Genomic DNA, 18644 nt, shown 5'->3' on the forward strand with positions numbered 1-18644 from the left:
GGGGTGTTATCCCTGCTGGAGACTGGAGGGTTGGGATTGTTTTTTTTTCTCATTGTGGGGTAAGAATGGATTTTATCCAAGACTCCAGCATCTCTGGGCTATAAGAGCGGCTGCCTAAATGCTAATGTATGACTCATAGGCAGAAGATGTCAGGTTGATAAAGGAGGCAGGTAGAGGCAGAGGTATTTAAAGCCTGGAAATTAGAATAACCTTGAAAACGGGCAATAGGGCTGGCATTTGACAGTGTGGTTGCAGAAAAGCTCACAGTTTGCATTGTGTACCGATCAGGCAGTGATCTAGACCACCACTAGACCATAGCGTCTGAATGCTGGGGGCAATACATAGGATTTCCCAAGGGAATTCTGGTCACACCTTTTGCCTTCTCATTGCCTTTTGACCCAACAGTGGCCAAAATGGGCCTGCATACTATGCTTTTTCTGGGTATAAAAAGGATTGGGGTCAAGGGGAGTGGCCGAGACACTTGGTCTCACGGGCTACTTTGGTGCTGGTGGTCCATGGTTTCCAGATGACAAGCCATGCAGGGATAAGGCCTAAAGTAACAGAGCAGAAGAATCCCCTCCTCACCCTGATGCCTTGTATGCCATCAAGAGTTACCTAACTCCGTGGTATGTAGCAATATTGAGGGCCACTGCCCCCTTACAGGAGGCCAACATGTGGCACCCTGGCTCCTTTTCCAGGATCTTCATGAAGCCAGAGGCAGTTGGCATCAGGCTCAGTTAAGGTGGTCCAGAGTTGTTGGCCTTGGGGCAGGTACATCCAGGATGAGCTGGGAAAGAGCAGTGGGTGCTGTCTGCCTGAGGATGATCAACCCCAAGGCAAGCTCTTCATCACAGAAATCTGTGCCTACGGTTCCTGCCCAGTGTACTTGCCAAAGGGTGAAACCCAAGGGACTCCTATAGCTTTTACTACTTGTGATACCCCAGGTGGTAGGCTGGTTCATCATGTGGGCTCCAGAGTCAAGCTCCAGGCTTCCAGTCCTAGCTGCGTAGGGATCTTCACCTCTGTAAACCTCGGCCCCACTCCTAGAGTGGGGTCATGTTAGCATCTCCCAGGAGAATTGTTGGGCTTCAGTGAGATCATGTGAGTGCTCCCCGTGAGAAGTTCTCAGCCAGTCGTAAGCATTATTGTCATGGCCGGAGACTGGGAATTCTTCTTTAGAACATGATGGTACACAAGCAGGGGTCCTGAACCCAGGCCAGGATCTGAATCCTGTTTGCCTCTCTCCTGGCACAGTGGGTGGCTACCAGTAAGCCAGGAAGCAGAGACAGCATGGCAGCTGGAGACCAAACAGCAATTAGATTTTCACAGCCTCCCAGGGAGCCTGGGCATTTGGCTCTGCAGCATCATTCCTCTGGATTTCTTAGGGCCTCACCAAGGCATAATGCTGGGTGTCACCAGGCTGGTGAAGGCACCAATTAAAATGAGCAAGCACCCGGCATGCTGGGTTCCAGCCTCATAACCCAGACCTAAAGCTTTTCACTTCCTCAGCCCTCTGAGTCTTCATGGGGGATCCTATCTGTTGCCTTGGACCCCCTGCCATGAAATGCCATCTCTCCCCTCTGCATGCAGAAAGCTGCCATGTCGAAATGGCAGTAGTGGCAGCTGGGTGCAGGCTGGAGTGCTGACCGCACTGCTCTTTACCCATTGCCTTGGGCTGGGGGGGGGGGCTCAGTTCATGCTTGCTCCAGAGCAGTCAGTTTCTCAGTCTCCAAGTCAGGGAGGGAACATAGGAGGGCTCTGACGGCTCACAGCAGTGCGTCTCTGGGGGCTTCTGATTGCGGTGCCCTCCCTGAGGCTGCCTCGAATGGTGGCCCAGGAAGGAAACCCAGGCTCTTGAGAGGAGGAAGCATCAATATGGAGATCGATCCCCAGATTGCCTTCATCCCACCTTGGCGTTCAGGGAGCACATGAGGCAGCTCTCCATTCTTATCCCTTTCATGGGGCAAATTCCCTGATTTGGACTTTTCTTAACTCTTTAACTCCTCAAGTATTTAAGCCTCTACCAATGCACCAGGCAGTGTCCAGAAGCATTTTGCTAGGGCTGGCTCTCTGTTGAGTGCTCCCAGCAGGTGTGTGTGGCCGGCGCTCTCAGGATCCTTGTCTGACAGATGAGGAAACTGATGCTCTGGGTGGCTGACACTCACCCAGGGTCACATAGCCAGGAAGTGCCACAGCATCGAACTCATGTCTCCTGACTCTGGACTCAGGCTCTTAACTGATGTGCCACATGCTAGGAGGAAAACTCTGTGGAAGAGGGAGAATTTTAGACCGAATTTTCTTTTCTACGAGGAAGTCTGTTTCTCTCTTTATCTTATTATTTTTTTAAACTTTTATTTCCTACAAGGCATGTTATTCTAAATTGGAATTCCATACCAGAGCTCCTTTTCATTGCATAAAAATAGCCAAGCCAATGGGGTGTCATTTTACAAACTGTATTGGATCATCACAGAGGAAGCAGAAAATGTGGGCAAGTGAAAAAGCTGACCACAAAGGACACCCACGATTCCCCCCCAGTAGAAAACTCTGGCTTTCTCCTCAATGCATATACCCTTCTCTGGTTCTTCCTCCACCCAGGCATTGGACTCAATTTTACATCACGGTGGTTGGGCTAAAAATGAGAACGTATAGGATCAAGATTGGGAAATAGAAAGGAAGGACAGAGGAGCACCAGCTTTGGAGTACAGAGTAAGGCTCAGAATGCTGCCTGGGGTCCTGAGGAAGGCCCCCTAAGCTCAGTAGTTCCCAGGGCAGGTGACCCCACATCAGGGCCTCCCTGGAAGATGTCCTTAGATTGGATAACTGAGTTAGGGCATTGGTGTTTGGGCTGCCTTTGGCACTGGAGGCCTCTTTTGCCTTGTTTGTTCTTTGTGGGAGGAATTTATTGAGTTGTAAAAACAGGATCTGGTTCAGCTGAATTGACCTTGTAGCATAGGACCCAGGGCCTGACCGGCCTAGGGCATGCTGGGAAGTGTGTAAAGGGTGGGACCTTCACTCTGGCACTCACTGCTGTGTAGGATCACAGGCTGGTTGTTACTAGATTTTCCACTGTATCAAGAGAAGTTAAAACCTACACTTTTAATCGGAAGTTTTCTGATTTTTAAATATTGGTAACCAATTCTGGTTTCTTAAACATGGCCAACCAAATAAAGTCTGGTCAGTGGGCTGCTGCTTTATGCCCTCCAAGCTAGAGCACACCAAATTAAGCCTTGGCTTTCTGTTCCGAACAAACGACTTCAAAATAAGGAAACAGTATACAAGTGACCAAGGAACCGCGGCCCATGAGATATTCTTGACCTTTGGGTGGCATTCAGTGGGAATTGGAATCAGCCCGGAGATTTTTCTGTCTCCTTCCACATGATTGGCCTAGAGAAAGACCAGATTTCATCCATCTGTGGAATGGAGGCCAGAACTAGGGGGTAGGAATGCCAGGCACATAAGGATGAGAGGACAGAACAGGCGGGCACTTCTCCCACAAACCCCTTCGTCTTCCTTTTCTGTTTAGTCTTTCCTCCCTCTGGGTTGTGGTTCATGTGACTCTCTGCCAAAGGGTCCATTTTCCATTCTTCTCATCTACATTCTGCCCAACTTTAAGACTTTCCTCTCTGTTCTCAGTTATTTGATCCAAGCTGGCTGGGACTTTTTTTTTTTTTTTTTTTTTGGCTTTTACTTTGAGAGGTAGGGTTTTTAAGCAGGTGTTACAAAAAAAAAAAAAAAAAAGGCTTAATAGCTAGTGTTTATCTCCTAATTCTTCTTATGTTAATAATCACTGCCTTCTTGTCAACTGAAAAACTAGTAGAGCTTTTCAGCTAGCAGACACATATTTCTTTTTCTTTTTTTTTTTTTTTTAAGATTTTATTTATTTATTGAGAGAGACACAGAGAGAGAGGCAAGAGACATAGGCAGAGGGAGAAGCAGGCTGCCTGTGGGGAGCCTGATGTGGGATTTTATCCTAGGACCCTGGGATCATGACCTGAGCTGAAGGCAGATGCTCAACCACTGAGCCACTTAGGCAACATTTTTTCTGAAGAATGCATATTTCTGAAGAACTTAGAATAACTGCCATGGAGGTTTTTAGGTGTAGTTATGGCTCGTGGAAGGACCCATGGTCTGGGTGGCCGCAAGAAAATTGAGGATGTAACGTGTTCCTTTTGTGGCATGTGTTGGAACTGTGGGAGGGATTTGGAGGACAGGAGAATAAGGAAGGCAGGGGAGGTAGGGATATGGGGCAGGAGGAGTCAGTCTCCCTGATTCAGGGCTGGAGTAGTGTCTGCAGAAGCTCTAGAGAGACTGTGTCTGAGTGTGTGGAGTCTTTAAGGAGATATGCAGGGCGTAAAAGACCATCCCAGAGGAAGGGAACAGGCGGGCAGAGGCCTGGCAGTGTCAGAATGGGTGGGTATGAAGGCTGGTGCTTAGGTTGGAGAGTGGGGAGGAGAAATTGGCTCCTGATCTTGGAGGTTCTGTCCTCCTCCACCTTCAGGGCCAGGCCAAGCTGCTGGGACCTCATCCTGCATGATAGAGAAGCTTGAGAAGGCGCTTTCAGCTGGGGAGTGACATGGTCATGTTTCCAGGGAGTGTCCGAGAATTCATGCAGGCCACCCTGAAAAGAGTGGTTGGAGTTGAGTGTGGAGACTGGGTTACATAGTGACAGTCACAGGGACATGGTGGGACCTGTTTTCTTCAGCCTCAGCAGTGTTTTCAGAAGCACCATAATCAAGCAGGCCTTATGGTTGGTCACAGGATGAGTACCAGCACCTGTGGTCTTACAGACTCCAGCTCCCCATGTTTGTTACCTGCCTGGGGCCTGTAGGCATTTGAGTTTGTTTCCTTTGAAGTATATTCTGGTGGCATGGCACTGACACGTATGGCACTGCAGCAGGTGACACTGTGGCAGGAGTCAAGGGAGCAAATGATGGTGAGGGCTCGACGAAGGGGTAGTAGACGGGCCTGTGGCCAGGTGGAATTTAGAGACAGGTGGGCATTGGGGGTGCAGGGGAGATGGGCAGGGGCAGTGGCACGGGCAGAGAGACGGAGGTGTGAGCTACCCCATGCAAGCCAGAGGCCAGGGCACCAGGGGTGCATTGGGTGTGGGCTGTGGTGAAGAGCAAGTGCTCTCAGGTCAAACCTGCTGAACTTGAATCTACTCTGCCATTTACTCCCATGGGTTAAACAAGGTGGCATACCTCAGACCATCACACAGTGCCTGGCTTATGCCAGGTGGAGCCCTTGGTGGATGTGAGCCATTATTATTAGGGTCAAAGCCGGCAGACCTATTTTATGGAGAGTCTAGAATGCCAATAGCAGGGGTGTGAACTTGGTCAAGTAGGACGTGGGAGCTACTATGTCCGTTTGGACCAGAAAGTGACATGATGAGAAAGCATCTCCCCTCTGACCTCTTGCCAACTCTGGCTGCCTTCTCTAGCTGCCAGATGCTCTTCCTTAGAAACCCTGAGGTGGGTGAGCCCTGAATATGAGTTACTTTTCCCTCTGGAGATGGGAGAGGGGAGGTGGGCGGACAGGACACTCCTAGGATGTTCTATTAGTGGCAGGAGCCAGGTGTGGTGTTTTTCTCTCTTTTCTGACCAGGCTCTGGTTTTACCCAGGGCCAGGTCAGATGCACAGCCTTGGAGCCCAGCACTCTGCCTGCCTCATGCTAGGCACTCAGGAAACATCTGGACAATACAGAACAGAGGAGTCCTCGCACAGGCTCCCCTGGCCTGGAGCGTAGCTGAATGCCTCCTAGACACATCTGGAGCTGCATCCGACAAGGGGAAAGGAGGTAGAGAAAGAAGAGTGAGGTTGGGATGAGCATACTCTGCTGTGCCCTGGCCCGCCATGCCTTCCCTAGTCCTGCCACCTCCAAGCCCTTAGCATCAGAGAGAACCTGCTCTCCTGATTTACAAAAGCAAGGCTTCTGACTGTATCTGGCAGATAAGTTTCTGCTTTGTCCACCCCCCCCCACAACAATCCCTTGTAATCGAGGGCCAATCAGGAAGTCCTCAGTCGGCTCAGCCGGGAAGCTAGATCTAGCTCTGTCTGTCCTTCTCCACGATAAAGCCCGCATGTGTCACATTTCCCCTCCAGGCGAAAGGAGGTTTGGATTCTGTCTTCATAACCACCCTTCATGTACTGAGGAGGTGATAGGTTGGAATAGGACAGGGTATTTGGATTGCAAATTTAAAAAATACTTATATGTTTTTTTCTCCCTCTATATGTTAGCTCTAAAAGCAAGCACAGAGCATAATTTTGCAACCAGAGTGTCTTTTTGTTTTTATTTATGTTTTTGAAGGCATGATTTAGGGGCTTTTTATTTCCATGAGATGCTCAGTTATGTCTGGGGAATCTCCTAGTTGAAGGCACGGTGGTGTCAGCCAGTTTATGAATGACACTTGCACACATCTTCCTGGAATGCTCTGTGGGTACCACCCCTGCTCCCGGGCCCAACAGTGACTCCAGTAGCTGCAAATCAGTGTCCTATATGTTACCTTAAAGTCTGTCTTCCTCCCCTCTGAGCCAGGAGCCAGTCTTGTTGCTCTATTGTTAGAGGCAACAAAGCACTGTGACACTCCAAAGTGGGGAGGGAAAGAATGTAGGCAAGAATGTTTCTAGCTGCTTCACCCTAATAGTCCTTGTGCAGTCATGGCATACATCCCCATTTTGCAGATGTGCAATCTGAGGTGTGGAGAATGAAGCGGAGTAGAGCTCTTTCATTCTGTCACCAATAGTGGGCTGCCTTGTGCTGGCACAGGGTGGGGTGTGAGGGCGCCTGGACAGACAGATGGGTTGTGAGCCCAGTCCCAGACCCCTGCTGCCTCTGCTCTCAGCCCTGGCCCTGCAGGACTGCTTCCCTGCCCAGGCTCTAGTAGCCTTGAAAGTTTCACTAACCTCGGAGTGTAGACAAGGAAACCATAAACTTCCACCCGCTCAATGGTGAAGGTTAGGCCAAGTTCTCGGATCAAGTGAAAGATGAAGCCCTTGGAAACCAAGTACACTGACCCACCTTCCCTGCCTGGCTCTAAGCCCCTGGCAGGGGTCCCAGCGCTTTCCAGGCCATGAGAAATTTCTTCTCAGTTACACTCCTGGCTAACTGGCCTCCCTTCTCTTACTCCACCCCAGAACTCAGAACCAATAAGCAGGAGTCTTAAAACATGGCACTGCTCATATAATCTCATTTGTTTTCTCATTTAAACCACTTTTCAGTACCCAATGTCCACGTAGGCTGCTATCTCTTGCTTCTGATCTATCCCCACTCCAACTTTCTCCAGCTGAAGACCTTTGTCCTGTTCTGCCAGCCAGCCTTCCCCAAGCCTCCCTAACCAGTTAGGGTAGTGGCTGCCCGTCCACACCCTCCCATTCTCCACGCTGTCTGTACCTCCTTCTTTGCTCTCTGTGCACAGAAACCCGGTCCCTCTCTAGCACCTGCGTGGGATAGATTTGATTAATGTCCTATGTACTGAATTGAGGTTTGCGTTGTGCCATGATGGATTCCCAAAGATTGTAAGAAAATGGAAATTTTGGTGAAATAGATAAGTTAAAATATGGGTAAGAGGGCTGGGTTTGGCAAAGCATCTTCATAGTATGATTAATACCCCCTTGGTTCATCCAGTGTTGAGTTGGGTTTTATAAACCAAGTTCCTTCAGTCAGGCTTTAACCTGTTTGTGGATTTCTTTCGAGTGTCCCTGTGATGCCCATTGAAGCGGGGAGGAAGGACCGGGGAGAAAGGCAGAGTGCACCACTCAGTGTAATGTCTGGGTAGGTGCTGTTGTTTTAGATGCTGATGTGGGGCACAAATGTGCCTCTTTCTGATAGTACAAGTATTTGCAAAGGCAGAGACCGTGTCTTTTCTCTTCATACCCTGAGCACTTCATAAACAGATGCTAAGAAACATATCTGAGAGTGACTCACCAGATTCACAGAACATCCAAGGCCCCAAGTGACTCTGTGGGTCATAGCGTAGCCAGCTCCTGGAGCCATCTGGGGTGACAGGGAGACTCATACACATGTGATGGGTCAGAAATAGTCTAGGCAGGGCCTGGCCCCTGCTGCCCTTGGGAAGAGCTAACTTTTTGGATTGTTTTAGCACTTCATACTTCTCTGGGATCCCACATGTGTCCCATAATTGCCATGGCTGCCTTGGGTGCTTGGCTCCCACCTTCCAACCCCCCTCACTCCACCTCCCGGCCATTTGTAAGCTGCCTTTTTCCTCTTGCTATAATCTCTCTTTTTGTTAGATTGGGTATTTATTTTTTAATTTTTTTTTATTCCTTTAGCTCTTGCTGAAAATCAGCTCGGGCAGAGCGGTGGTGCTCAGTGCTGGCTAATGGCTTGGAGCACCTCCAAGCTGCCGGATGTGTTGGCTCTCACTTGTGGGTGGTCGTCGACGAGCGTGATGTCTCCTTTCTGTGACTCCCGAGGGTGTCCTCTTCTTGCGGGCTCGGCTGTTCACACTTGGCTGGCTGGTCTTGTCTGCAATTGCAGTTTTTAACGGTGCACCCCGGGGCCAGTCTGGTTGCCTCGACAGGGCTCAGATTTATTCAGTACCGGAGCCCACTCAGCCTCCAGGCCACTTGGCTGTGTGCTGTGGTTCCAGGTTGTTTCGTGCTGTTTTGGGTGTGGAGATCAGACGCTGGCCCAGGGTGCACAGACTCACAAGTCTGGAGGCAGGGGTGGCTTGGGAGAATTCTCAGGTTGTTAGAAATGTGCGTGCGTTGGGTGGGTGATGTCTGCTGGTATTCTACGACATTCTGCCATTTCTTCAGAGACTCTCAGTCTACAGCAGAGGATGGGGTTGAAATATCAGCATCACTGGCTAGTAGCTGTGCAACCTCAGGTGAAGAGCTGAGCTTCAGCTTTGTTATCTGTAAAATGGGGCTAAGAATACTCCCGTTCAGGGTTGACACAAAGATTAAGTGGGAGATTCCATATAACATCTCCTAGGACCAACTCAGTAAGTGGAAACATTAGGTAATAATAAAGCATCAGGGTTTTGTTTTCATTTTCTCTCTCTTTTTTTAAAGACAGTATTTATTCATGAGAGAGGCAGAGACACAGGCAGAGGAAGAAGCAGGCTCCCTGCGGGGAGCCCAATGCAGGACTCGATCCCAGGACCCTGGGATCATGACCTGAGCCAAAGGCAGTTCAACCCCTGAGCCACCCAGGTGCCCAAGGTTTTATTTTCAACAAAGTGGCGATGTTGCCCCTTCCTGAGCTTCGAGTAGGGAATTTGAGGACTCTGGATTGAGAGCTTGAACGTGCTCTTTCTCTTATTAAATTTCCTGACTTCCTTTAAGGAATGTTAGCCAGTTTTTTGAATTTTCTCAGATGGTGAATGTAAGAATGACGTTTACTCCCTTGACCGCTCTCTTGGGCATGCTCCAGGGATAGTTGAATTCAAGCAGCTCTGTGTCTCGCCTCACTCGTTAGATTGGCTTCTTGCTTACCATTGTGATGCCTCTTTGGGGCTGCCTTCCCCACTCAACAGGAAGGTACACTGAGGAAAAAGGAGGCAAAGAGAAGGCTGAAGGCAATGCCAGGCCATTGACCGCATAGGCTCTCAGGCCCCTGTTGCCTCCTCTGGGAGCAGCAAGAGCCAGACAAGCTCAGGTCTCCAGAGAAGCGGCATGCTTCAGCCCTCAAGCTCTCTGCACAATGTCAGCTTCCAACCACTGGGACTTCCCCCAAAGGGCCTGTGCCTCCGGCCACCTCACCCCTGTCTCCGCTCTTCTGAGCAGAGCTGCTAAGTGGCCTCGGAAGATCTAGATGCAGGGGGCGGGGCCAGTGTCTGTGAAAGCCAGGTCCAGCAAGCCTCCCTTGTGCTCCCATGCAGGGGCCGGTGCGGACCTCTGGTCTATGCTGGCAGGACCATCGACTGACGACACATCAAGTGGCATTGTGGAGAATGAATCTCATAGCCAGACTCGTCCTCTGAATGCCGCTTGTCTGCTGACCTCTTGCAGAAGCTCTGGGAGCTCCGGGTGCAGTGAAAATGCCTTATCCTGGTGTGCTCTTCCACAGCTCCCTTCCTGGTCCTTGTGTGGTTCACAATTAGCATTTCTGATGCTTCCAAGTGAATGCGGGACAGATGTTCACACAGGTGCTGCACTCCTCATTGGGTAAACAGAGTGGAGCTTGCAGCCTGTGTGAGAGAGAGAGAGAGTGTGTGTGTGTGTGAGAGAGAGAGAGAGAGAGAGAGAAGCGGGGAGGGGTGGTTTGACGTGTGCATGGACATATAAGTGTCTTTTCAAGGCACCTGAAGCACTTTGCACATGATAGGTGTTCAGTAAATACTTTGTGATGAGTGTTCAGTACTAGTGAAAGCCCTTTGTCTCAATAAACCCCATGACACAGAGGCATGAAGTAGAATTGCAAGCAGAGTCTTGAAATACACAGATGAAGGAAGGAGAAATCTCCTCTTGCCTCACCAAGAAATTAACCTGCGGGCATCTGGCAACCACTTGTTTTCTCTCCGCCTGGGCAGAAGGGATGGTGCTGGGGTGTGCTGTAGTGGCCAGACCACGCGGTGAGGAGGCTGAGACAGCGGAAGTGAGCTTGGTGGCTCCCCAAGAGGTACCTGCCCTACACCAGTGAGCTCACTGTGCTCCCCTGGGAAAACTAACTAGCAATTTTGCTGTGCAGTGTTTGTAGATGCGGTTACGATATTCACCAAGATCAACCACCTTGCCGTGTATTTCCAATTGGCACATCCAGTTGGGTTGGTTCCTTTTGAAACCCAGTGGCTCTGGCCCTGTCTCCTTGATGTGGCTGACAGCTGGTCTGCTGCTCCTGCCTTGTCTCCGCCTGTGTCAGCTTCAGGATCACTGAACCCTCTACAGTTTCCCAGATATGCCCTGCTGTTTGCTTTCCAGAGCTTTATGCATGACCTTCCTTGTTTCTGGAAGGTCCCTCTCATCACACCCCCATCCACCTTGTGATCCCTCTTCATCCTTCATTCTTCAGAACTGGCCCAGACATCACCCCCGAATTTCCCTGCCTTTGCCTACTGGCCTCCATGGAGGGTAGTTGTCACATCCTTTTTAGGCTGTTATAACTAAGAAATGACTTAATGCACCATAATCACATTCTTTCTCTTGCCTCCTGATTGTGAGCCCCATGAAGACAAAGTACATGGTTTGACTTTTTCAAATCCAATATGTGGCACAATGCCTGGGATACAGTAGATGCTGAATAAATGTCTCTAAATTAAACCGTATTTGTATCAAGAAGGCCAGCCTTTTAAAATTTCACCCACCCTGTTCTCTCCCAGATTCCTGCATAACTTAAGAACCTTGCAGAGTTGCTATCAAGGTCATGTTCAATGGAGCCTGCTTCTCCCTCTGCCTGTGTCTCTGCCTCTCTCTCTCTCTCTCTCTCTCTGTGTGTCTGTCATGAATAAATAAAAATCTTAAAAAAAAAAAAAAAAAAGGTCAACAACCTCAGGATGTGAGCATGCCGGGTAGCCAGTTGGAGGTGTGTACTTGGAGCAGTAGTCACTACCCTAAATTACCAAGAGGCACTCATTTCCCCAATCCCTCCCAAGAGCCTCTGTGTACAGCCCCTGCTCCCAACCTTCTAGCCATTTCCCTGCCAGTTCAGGGCCCTTCAGTGGCTGAACTCCTGTATCTACAGAGAATCTGGAGATTTGGCCACTCAGGTCCCTGTCAGCTGGCCGGAAACAAAGTTGAAGGTGGCACAGGGCGTTATCCTGGCCACTTCCAGATCGGGGCTCCTCCTTCTAGAACAATGCTTGACCCATAGCACTGGCCTAGTTGAGCCTTTTGTTTTTCCTTTCCTCCTCTGGCCTGAGCCTTTGGCAGGACGGGTTTCAGGCTCCAGGCCAGTGATTCAAACTAGCTTGGCTCTGTGTCAGTTCCTGCCTTTCTAGAGGTCAATATATCTGCCCCGGTGCTCTGTCCATGTTTGCAGTCTTTATTAGCATGCATGGATAACAGGAGTCTATGTCCCCTGCCATCTTGCATCCAGTCGTCAGAACGAGAGGGCCTGAGCTGAAGGAAATGTGCACTCTGCTTTCTTTCGGCAGCGTGTCTTTTGCCTGATTTTTATCTGGGGGCCTTTGAAGAGTCAGCCAGCGCAGAAGCAGTGCCCAGAAAACTCATCAGTGTCACTCTGGTTTATTTGCCTCTTCTCTTTGAGTTTTTTCCCATGGAGTGGGGCTCTCAGCGACAACTGGCGAACGGTTGGGCGATTGCTCGTTGTCATTCTGGTGGGCACTGGTTTTCCAGAGGGCTCCGGGTGCTTTGTGGGTATCCACATTTGTTTCTGTGACACTCAGAGCCCAGTTGGCCCCAGTCCCAGTTAATGGGTGGAGAAACTGAGGCTCTGGGGATGCAGAGAGTGAACCAGGGAAGGGGGACAGGGAGGGAGGGGCATGGTAGGGAGTGACCCTGGGTATCCAGGGCCAGGTTGCATCTTGAAGAGGATGTGCAGGGTATGTGTGTTTGAGAAAGGGTGAGGTTGTGCACCTGTAAGAGAAGGAGAAGTAGAAGGAGGGAGGATTGAATGAGAGTAAAGTCCTCCATTTATACCTGCCCAGAAGCACTCATGGTCTGGCGTTCTTTCCCATCTAGGAGCTCATAGGCCTTTCTCCAAAGCAACTTCTTGCCCTAGGCCCCAAAGGTCTCAGTGGCTTACTCAGCCCATGAAGACCCTGCCCTTGCCCTTGCCGAGTGGGGAGTTGGATCACAGAAGCCCTCCCCTCCTGCTCATTCTCTCCCTTTCCTCCCTGGTGCAGCTTTATGGTGGCATATGGAAACTGTTTCTATTTACCCAGCACTGCCAGGATGCTGCTGCACGCTGTGCTCCAGCGAACGGAAACCTTGGATTCCCTGCAGGGTCATTTCAGAGGCTGCATGCAAAGCAGCCAGCTGTTTTGCAGGGAGCGTCTGGGCCCTGTTACATCAGCGTGGAGGAAGCGTTACCATCTGTGCAAACAGGTCATCCTGGTTTGTCTGCGGCCTGTCCTCTGAACAGGGAACTTCTCTCAGACTTGGAGTCAATGTTTTGTTACTGTCCTTGTGTATTCTGATGCCTGCTCATTCAGCCTTTCCTTTCAGCTTCGTCCTCTCCTCCTGCCAGTGATTTTGTGTTCACCTCCCTGGGCTGATTGCCAGGATTCAGGAAGGGTATATAGTTAAGGGGTAGGTGTTGCATAAACCTTTAGTGGCTAAGGTCTGCGGGGGGGGCCCCAGGCCTGAGGCCGCAGCCTGGTTTTCATACAGGAGAACTCTGCCTAGGGCAGCAGAAATGCAGAACAACATGTTTCCCTTTCAGGGGACTTTCCCCCCAGCCCCCCCCCCCCCCCCCAGGCCCAGAATGGGATCTTCCTGGTTGCCAAGAATGTTCCTGGTCAGCTTCCTCTGGCCCTTTTAAAACCTCCTGCCAGCGGGAGCCAGTGGAGAAGCTGGCTTGCTGGGAGGGCCTGGAATCCTGCTCCTCCCACCCTCCTGCACCTGCTGTGTGTCTTTTTCCCTTCTTCCCTCCCGCTTGCAGTCCGGCTGCCTCCTAGGAATTGGACATGCAGAGGCCAGGGCCGCCAGCCATTGTCTTCCTGGAGGAGGTAGTGGAGGGCCAGCTCCCCAACAGCCCTGTGGTGAGGTCATCCAGTCTCCACCAGCTGGGCCCTTGCGGTATGCCTTGACCTTGCCTTTCTAGCTCACCTGGAAGAGCCCACCTGCTCCGGGTGAGGGCAGTGCCAAAGTCTGAAGTCATGGATATTGATTCTCACGGGGTCTCTAATAATCCCTGGTGTGAGAGGTAGTCTTGGCCCCTAGGGTTGGGCTGGACCCGGGGTGCTGTGGGGAGAGCCTCTGTGACTGCTTTGTTTTATGGGACTCTCCCTGTGCAGGGGGCATCTATGCGAGCACATCATTCACCTGGAGACCTGGGAGCCGGTATTTCTCCCAGGAAGTACAGATTTGGCCAGGGTGGCAGGAATAGGTGGGGTGGGCAAGGCAGCAGGGCAGGTGGCTACTCACACCCCCTGAGGTCTACCCCCAGATAGATGATCCAGAGCAGCCCCAGGGGGCACGGTGCGTGGACCTTAACCATGCACATGAAGTGCCACATTATTCCCTGGCACTTCATGTCCATTGGTGATCAATCAGGGGAACTAGGAGTCCTTGCATGTCCTCCCACATCTGCTTCAAAGGAGTCTTTCCTAAGGAAGCCCACTGGGATCTGTTCCCCAAGAGGCAGGGCCTTATACCCCCAAACACCCCACCGTCTGAAACACAGGCCCACAGTCTGTGTCCTCGGGCTCTGGTGCCCCCCTTCCCCCAGCCCTCTGGCCTCTGACCTGCCCCCTGTACCCCTGCCTTCCTCTCCTTTATTGGCTATAATTGTCTTGCCTGTTTCAGAAGCTGCTGAGCCTTTGAACATGCCTTATAGTTCATCAAGAAAGCACTTGGGATTTGGAGCATTTCCATCACCTCTGTGGCCACTTTTCCAGCCTAGAAAGTGGGAAGCAGTGTTCAGTGGGGCAGGGAATTAGGACCCACGTGATGCCCCAGCCCCCTTATTTGCGGTGTACTGAAAGTGCTTCTGGACTTGGCTGCGGGGCTGCCCCCTCTGCGTGAGGGCTGCCTATAAAAGGAACAGGATAAGCCAGGGACTCCCTGCCTTCCATTTGCGCCCTTTCTATAATCCCTAAATGTGCGTCCAGCCGCTGCCTAGCCACTGGAGCCAGGTGTAAAGGGGGCTCTGTGAGATCTCCTGTGGCTTTCCTGAAAAGCCCCGCAGCCTGCCCCCACCCCCACCCCCCAGAGCCTTTCAGCCCTCCCTGCATATAAGAGCCACAAATAAGCTATGGGGCTTTGCCTTTGGGGACCTAGTAAGCAAGCCAAGTTCTGTGTTCTGAGCAAGCATCAGGTTGAATGGTTAGAACAAAGTCCGCCCGGGAGGGGAGGCTCCTCCATTCTCTCTCCTTGGCTCTGCCAGTCACATTTTTCCTTTTCTTTTTAAGGGTCTGCTCTGAATTAGTCTTTTTTTTTTTTTTTTTTCAGTTTCCCCCCTGGACCACTCTGAATTATTCTTATACAAAATAGTGCCTCTCAAATCCTTAAAAGAATGATCTTTAGAAAACACAGAGATCAAGTCACTGCCCCTTAATGCCCCCTGGTACTCCCACTGTACTCCTCGAAGGAGCCCCAAGCTCTGTGCATGCCTCCTGGGCCCTGCCCTGCAGTCACTGGCCCCGGGAGTGCACTTCTAGAATCTTCGGGGAAGAGCTTTTTCTCATTTAATTCGGGTATTTGTGGAGCATTTGTGCATCTTGCTCAATACTGTTCTGGGCCCTGGGTACTCCACAGCAAGACAAAAGTCCCTCTCCTCACAGAGCTAACATTCCAGGAAGGGAAACAGACACTAAACAGGCCAAGAAGTAAATAAATGCCCCAGGGGGAAGCACGGAGGAGGATTGGGCAAGCCAGTGAAGTGATTTACAAAGATGTGAGAAATCCGGGGAGGGCAAGAGGGAATTTAGGGAAGTGCAGAGGTCCTTAGGAAGGACCTTCCCGGCCTGTCCCAGGACAATAAGGAGGCCAGCATGTCTGGAGCAAGAGGGAGGGTGGGGTGAGACATCTCAGTCTCTTAGGCCCTTTTAATCCAAGGAAGGACTTGGAGTCTTCTTGGGAGCTAGATTCTGCAGTCTATTTGGGGCAGAGGAGTGATACCATCTGGCTTAGGTTTTTAAAGGATTATTGTTATGCTGAACTACAGAATTACTTAAAACACACACAAACAACAAAGAACTTCTCTGGCATAGAGACTAGACAAAGCCAGGGCCCAGGAGTAGGGAGCCCAGTTGGTAGAAGGGGTTGTGCTTCCTTGGGGAAGAGGTGGCTTGGGCCATGGCAAAGGGGTGGAGTGAGTAAGTCATGGGATCTTATGGTCCAAGCACAGCCAGTTATCTGGGCGTCATTCAGCATAACAAATTAAGGGTGTATGAGTGGGTGAGCCTTCTGACTCTCCAGGATGCTTCTGCCCTGGGATTTGTGTGAGTGTGGCTGCTCTGTTCAGTGCTTTAGGTCAAGGAAAATACTTTCTTGCCACCCTGCCAAGACCTTTTGCCTGTCTGTCAGTCACTCCTGGCCCTCAGTGGGCATCCCAGGTGCCCCGGCCAACAGAATGTAAAGCCCAATCGCTTCTCTTTGATGGGTCTCATAGCTGTGTGCACAGTGGAACCACCCACCACATTTCTCTGGTGAGGGATGAATGATCAGTGTTTGTGTTAAGAAAGGCGCTAGATGGGGAGCCAGGAGACCTGAATGCAAGACTTGGCTGTCCCACCACTCCCTGGCCCCCAGTTCCCCACCTCTAAAAGGTGGACATTGAATTAAGTGGTCTCCACCACCCATTCCAGACCTGATAGTCATTGTTTCCAAGATGAGCAGCAGAAAGTACCCCAAAATCTAAGCGCCACTACAGTGCTCCTCAAATTTACAGACACAATGAGAATGAATCACCAGGAAAAGGAAATGTAGCAACCATGTCAATGACTATGGCAGTGTCCAAAAGTGGGCTCCAATTCCCAGATTGATGTCCGCCCAGCCCATAATACACCATCTTACACCGGCTGCCTACCTGCCGAGCACAGAGGGTGACCCTCCTCTGTAATTAAGCATGGTGCTTTTAAACATAGACCCGGTTCACTTTCTGAATGTGTGAGATCCTGGACAAGTTCACACTTGTTCTGTGCTTCCATTATCTTATCCGTAAAATGGGGACAATTGTGGTAGGTTGTGAGGATGAAGTTCATATGTATATGGAGTGCTTGGAAGAATGCTGGCAGAAGCTAAGTTGCTGAACTCTAAGGTATGTCCATCTGGGGGGCTGCAGTTAATTAGGGGAAGGAGAGGGATGAGTGTGCTAAGGGACGCCTTTACCCTATCTGTGCAGCCAGGCGGTGTTTGTGGAAGACTGTTGATAACTAGCAAGGTCCAGGCGGCTGGTCCTGCCTGCGGGAAGCTCATGAATTTGAGTTGTTTTTAAGGCCATCTGCCCCTACCTGCTGTCTCTTCAGAGTCTCTATGTACCTGTAAACCTATGTACTTTCCAACCTAGATGTTGGAAAATGCAAAGGCAGCTAGTCCAGCTCCCCACGTGCTGGGTGAATCTCCTTTCTGTTGAAACATCCCATGGTTGGCTGTGGAACATCTTCTTGAGGCCCCTTGGTGATGGGGTCCTTGCTGCCTTAGCAGACAGGTGGCTCTGCAGGGCAGGGGCTCTCCAGGTACCTCCTGTCCCCACCCGGGGCTTCTGGGCACTGCCCTCTGCCCCTGGGGATGCCCACGAAGCCAGTTAGTGGATGAACAAGGCAATTGTTGGTTTAAAATTATTTTATGAAGAATAATTTCCAACTTACAGATCATATTTAGAATAAAATAACAAGTGCGTACCCAGCTGTAAGAGGGCCTAGCATTTACTAACTTACTTTTAGCAAATCAAACATGACAGTTAAAGCCCCCTCTGCCCAGGGCATCATTGGTCAACTCTGCTTGTTGGAAAGGCCCTCCCTGTGACATCCCCTCCTGGGTCCTCATTCTGCCCTTTGCAGCCCTGCAACACGTCTGCTCACACACACCAGCCAGCTCTCTGTGATCTGTGACCATGAAGTATACATTTTATCTCTGTGGTGCTCACTGCCACATGGAGGCTCCTGTATCCTCAGTGTTCCATAGTAACCAGCTGCCCTCTGGAGCCCATGAGCGCCAAGCTGATGATCCACCCAGAGCTTGGGAAGGAACGCAATCCTAAAGACACTTGCCGCCTCGATCCATATCAGCTCCATGCGGGTGAGGAAGTCTGAGTTTTTCCTGAGGGCAGGCCATTATGAGATTTTAAGCAGCAGAGCACAATCATGTTGATGCTTTGCTGATCTCATTCTGCAACCAGATGCCTGGAGTCAAGTGGCCAGGAAACGCTGGGGCAGTGAGAGCCAGTCTGAGGGCCTTTTACTGTCTTATAGCTGAATGGCAGGAGACCACCCCCCACCCTACCACACCCTCCCCAGACCTGGTGACTTACTGGGTGTGATAGTGGAGAGAAAGGCAATGTCAAAGCTTTCCATCAAAGACTGGAAGCCTGGTCCTTTTCCCTGTTCCAGTGGTCCCTATGGATTTCAGAAACTGGAGGGAGCTGTTGTTTGTGGCTTTGAGGGGAAGACGGCACCTAAACCAGGGCACCTCAGGGTTCTGCCAGGCAAAACCCACTGGTGTGGGTGTGAGTTGCAAGGAGCAGCCCACGCTGGGGGGTTGCTATAGCCTCCCGGGTCACAGTGGTGTGCAGTGTATGTGGTGAAGGCCAAAGGGCAAAAACTGGGAGGGCCAGGTGCCTTCTCCCACCAGAAAGGGTGGAAGGACGTCAGATCTATCTGCTAAGAGCCCAAAGAGAGAGGAAGGGCTAAGAAGGTTTGCACAGAGGATCTCAGACAGGGGCTCACACAGATGCCAATGTCTAGTGCCGGCTGGGAAAGCCGCACTAATGTCCACTGCCATCTGTGCCAGCTCACGGCTGCCCACCCCACACTGGTCCTGCTATTTCTTTCACCTAGGACTGCTGTGGTGTGGGCATGGGCTCCTGCCGTGGCAAGTGAAGGTCGCAGAGGACAGGC

General features: G+C 50.9%; 1 protein-coding gene across 3 annotated transcripts in view; it reads left to right on the forward strand.

Moving 5' to 3' along the window:
- Window positions 1-18644, forward strand: part of TPCN1 (two pore segment channel 1) — a 62750-nt gene that overhangs the window by 7142 nt on the left and 36964 nt on the right. Inside the window, exon 1 of one of the 3 annotated variants that reach the window (XM_077875732.1) lies at window positions 5497-5797. The exons of 1 other annotated variant lie outside the window; for it this stretch is intronic. In XM_077875732.1, coding sequence (XP_077731858.1) covers window positions 5512-5797 — 286 coding nt within the window. In that variant the 5' untranslated portion in view covers window positions 5497-5511. Of the gene's footprint in view, window positions 1-5496; window positions 5798-13516; window positions 13663-18644 lie in introns of those variants that run through there. One more of the 3 variants, XM_077875734.1, reaches the window with a different exon arrangement.

Source organism: Canis aureus, chromosome 27 (genome assembly GCF_053574225.1).
Source record: "Canis aureus isolate CA01 chromosome 27, VMU_Caureus_v.1.0, whole genome shotgun sequence".
NCBI classification, from domain to species: domain Eukaryota; kingdom Metazoa; phylum Chordata; class Mammalia; order Carnivora; family Canidae; genus Canis; species Canis aureus.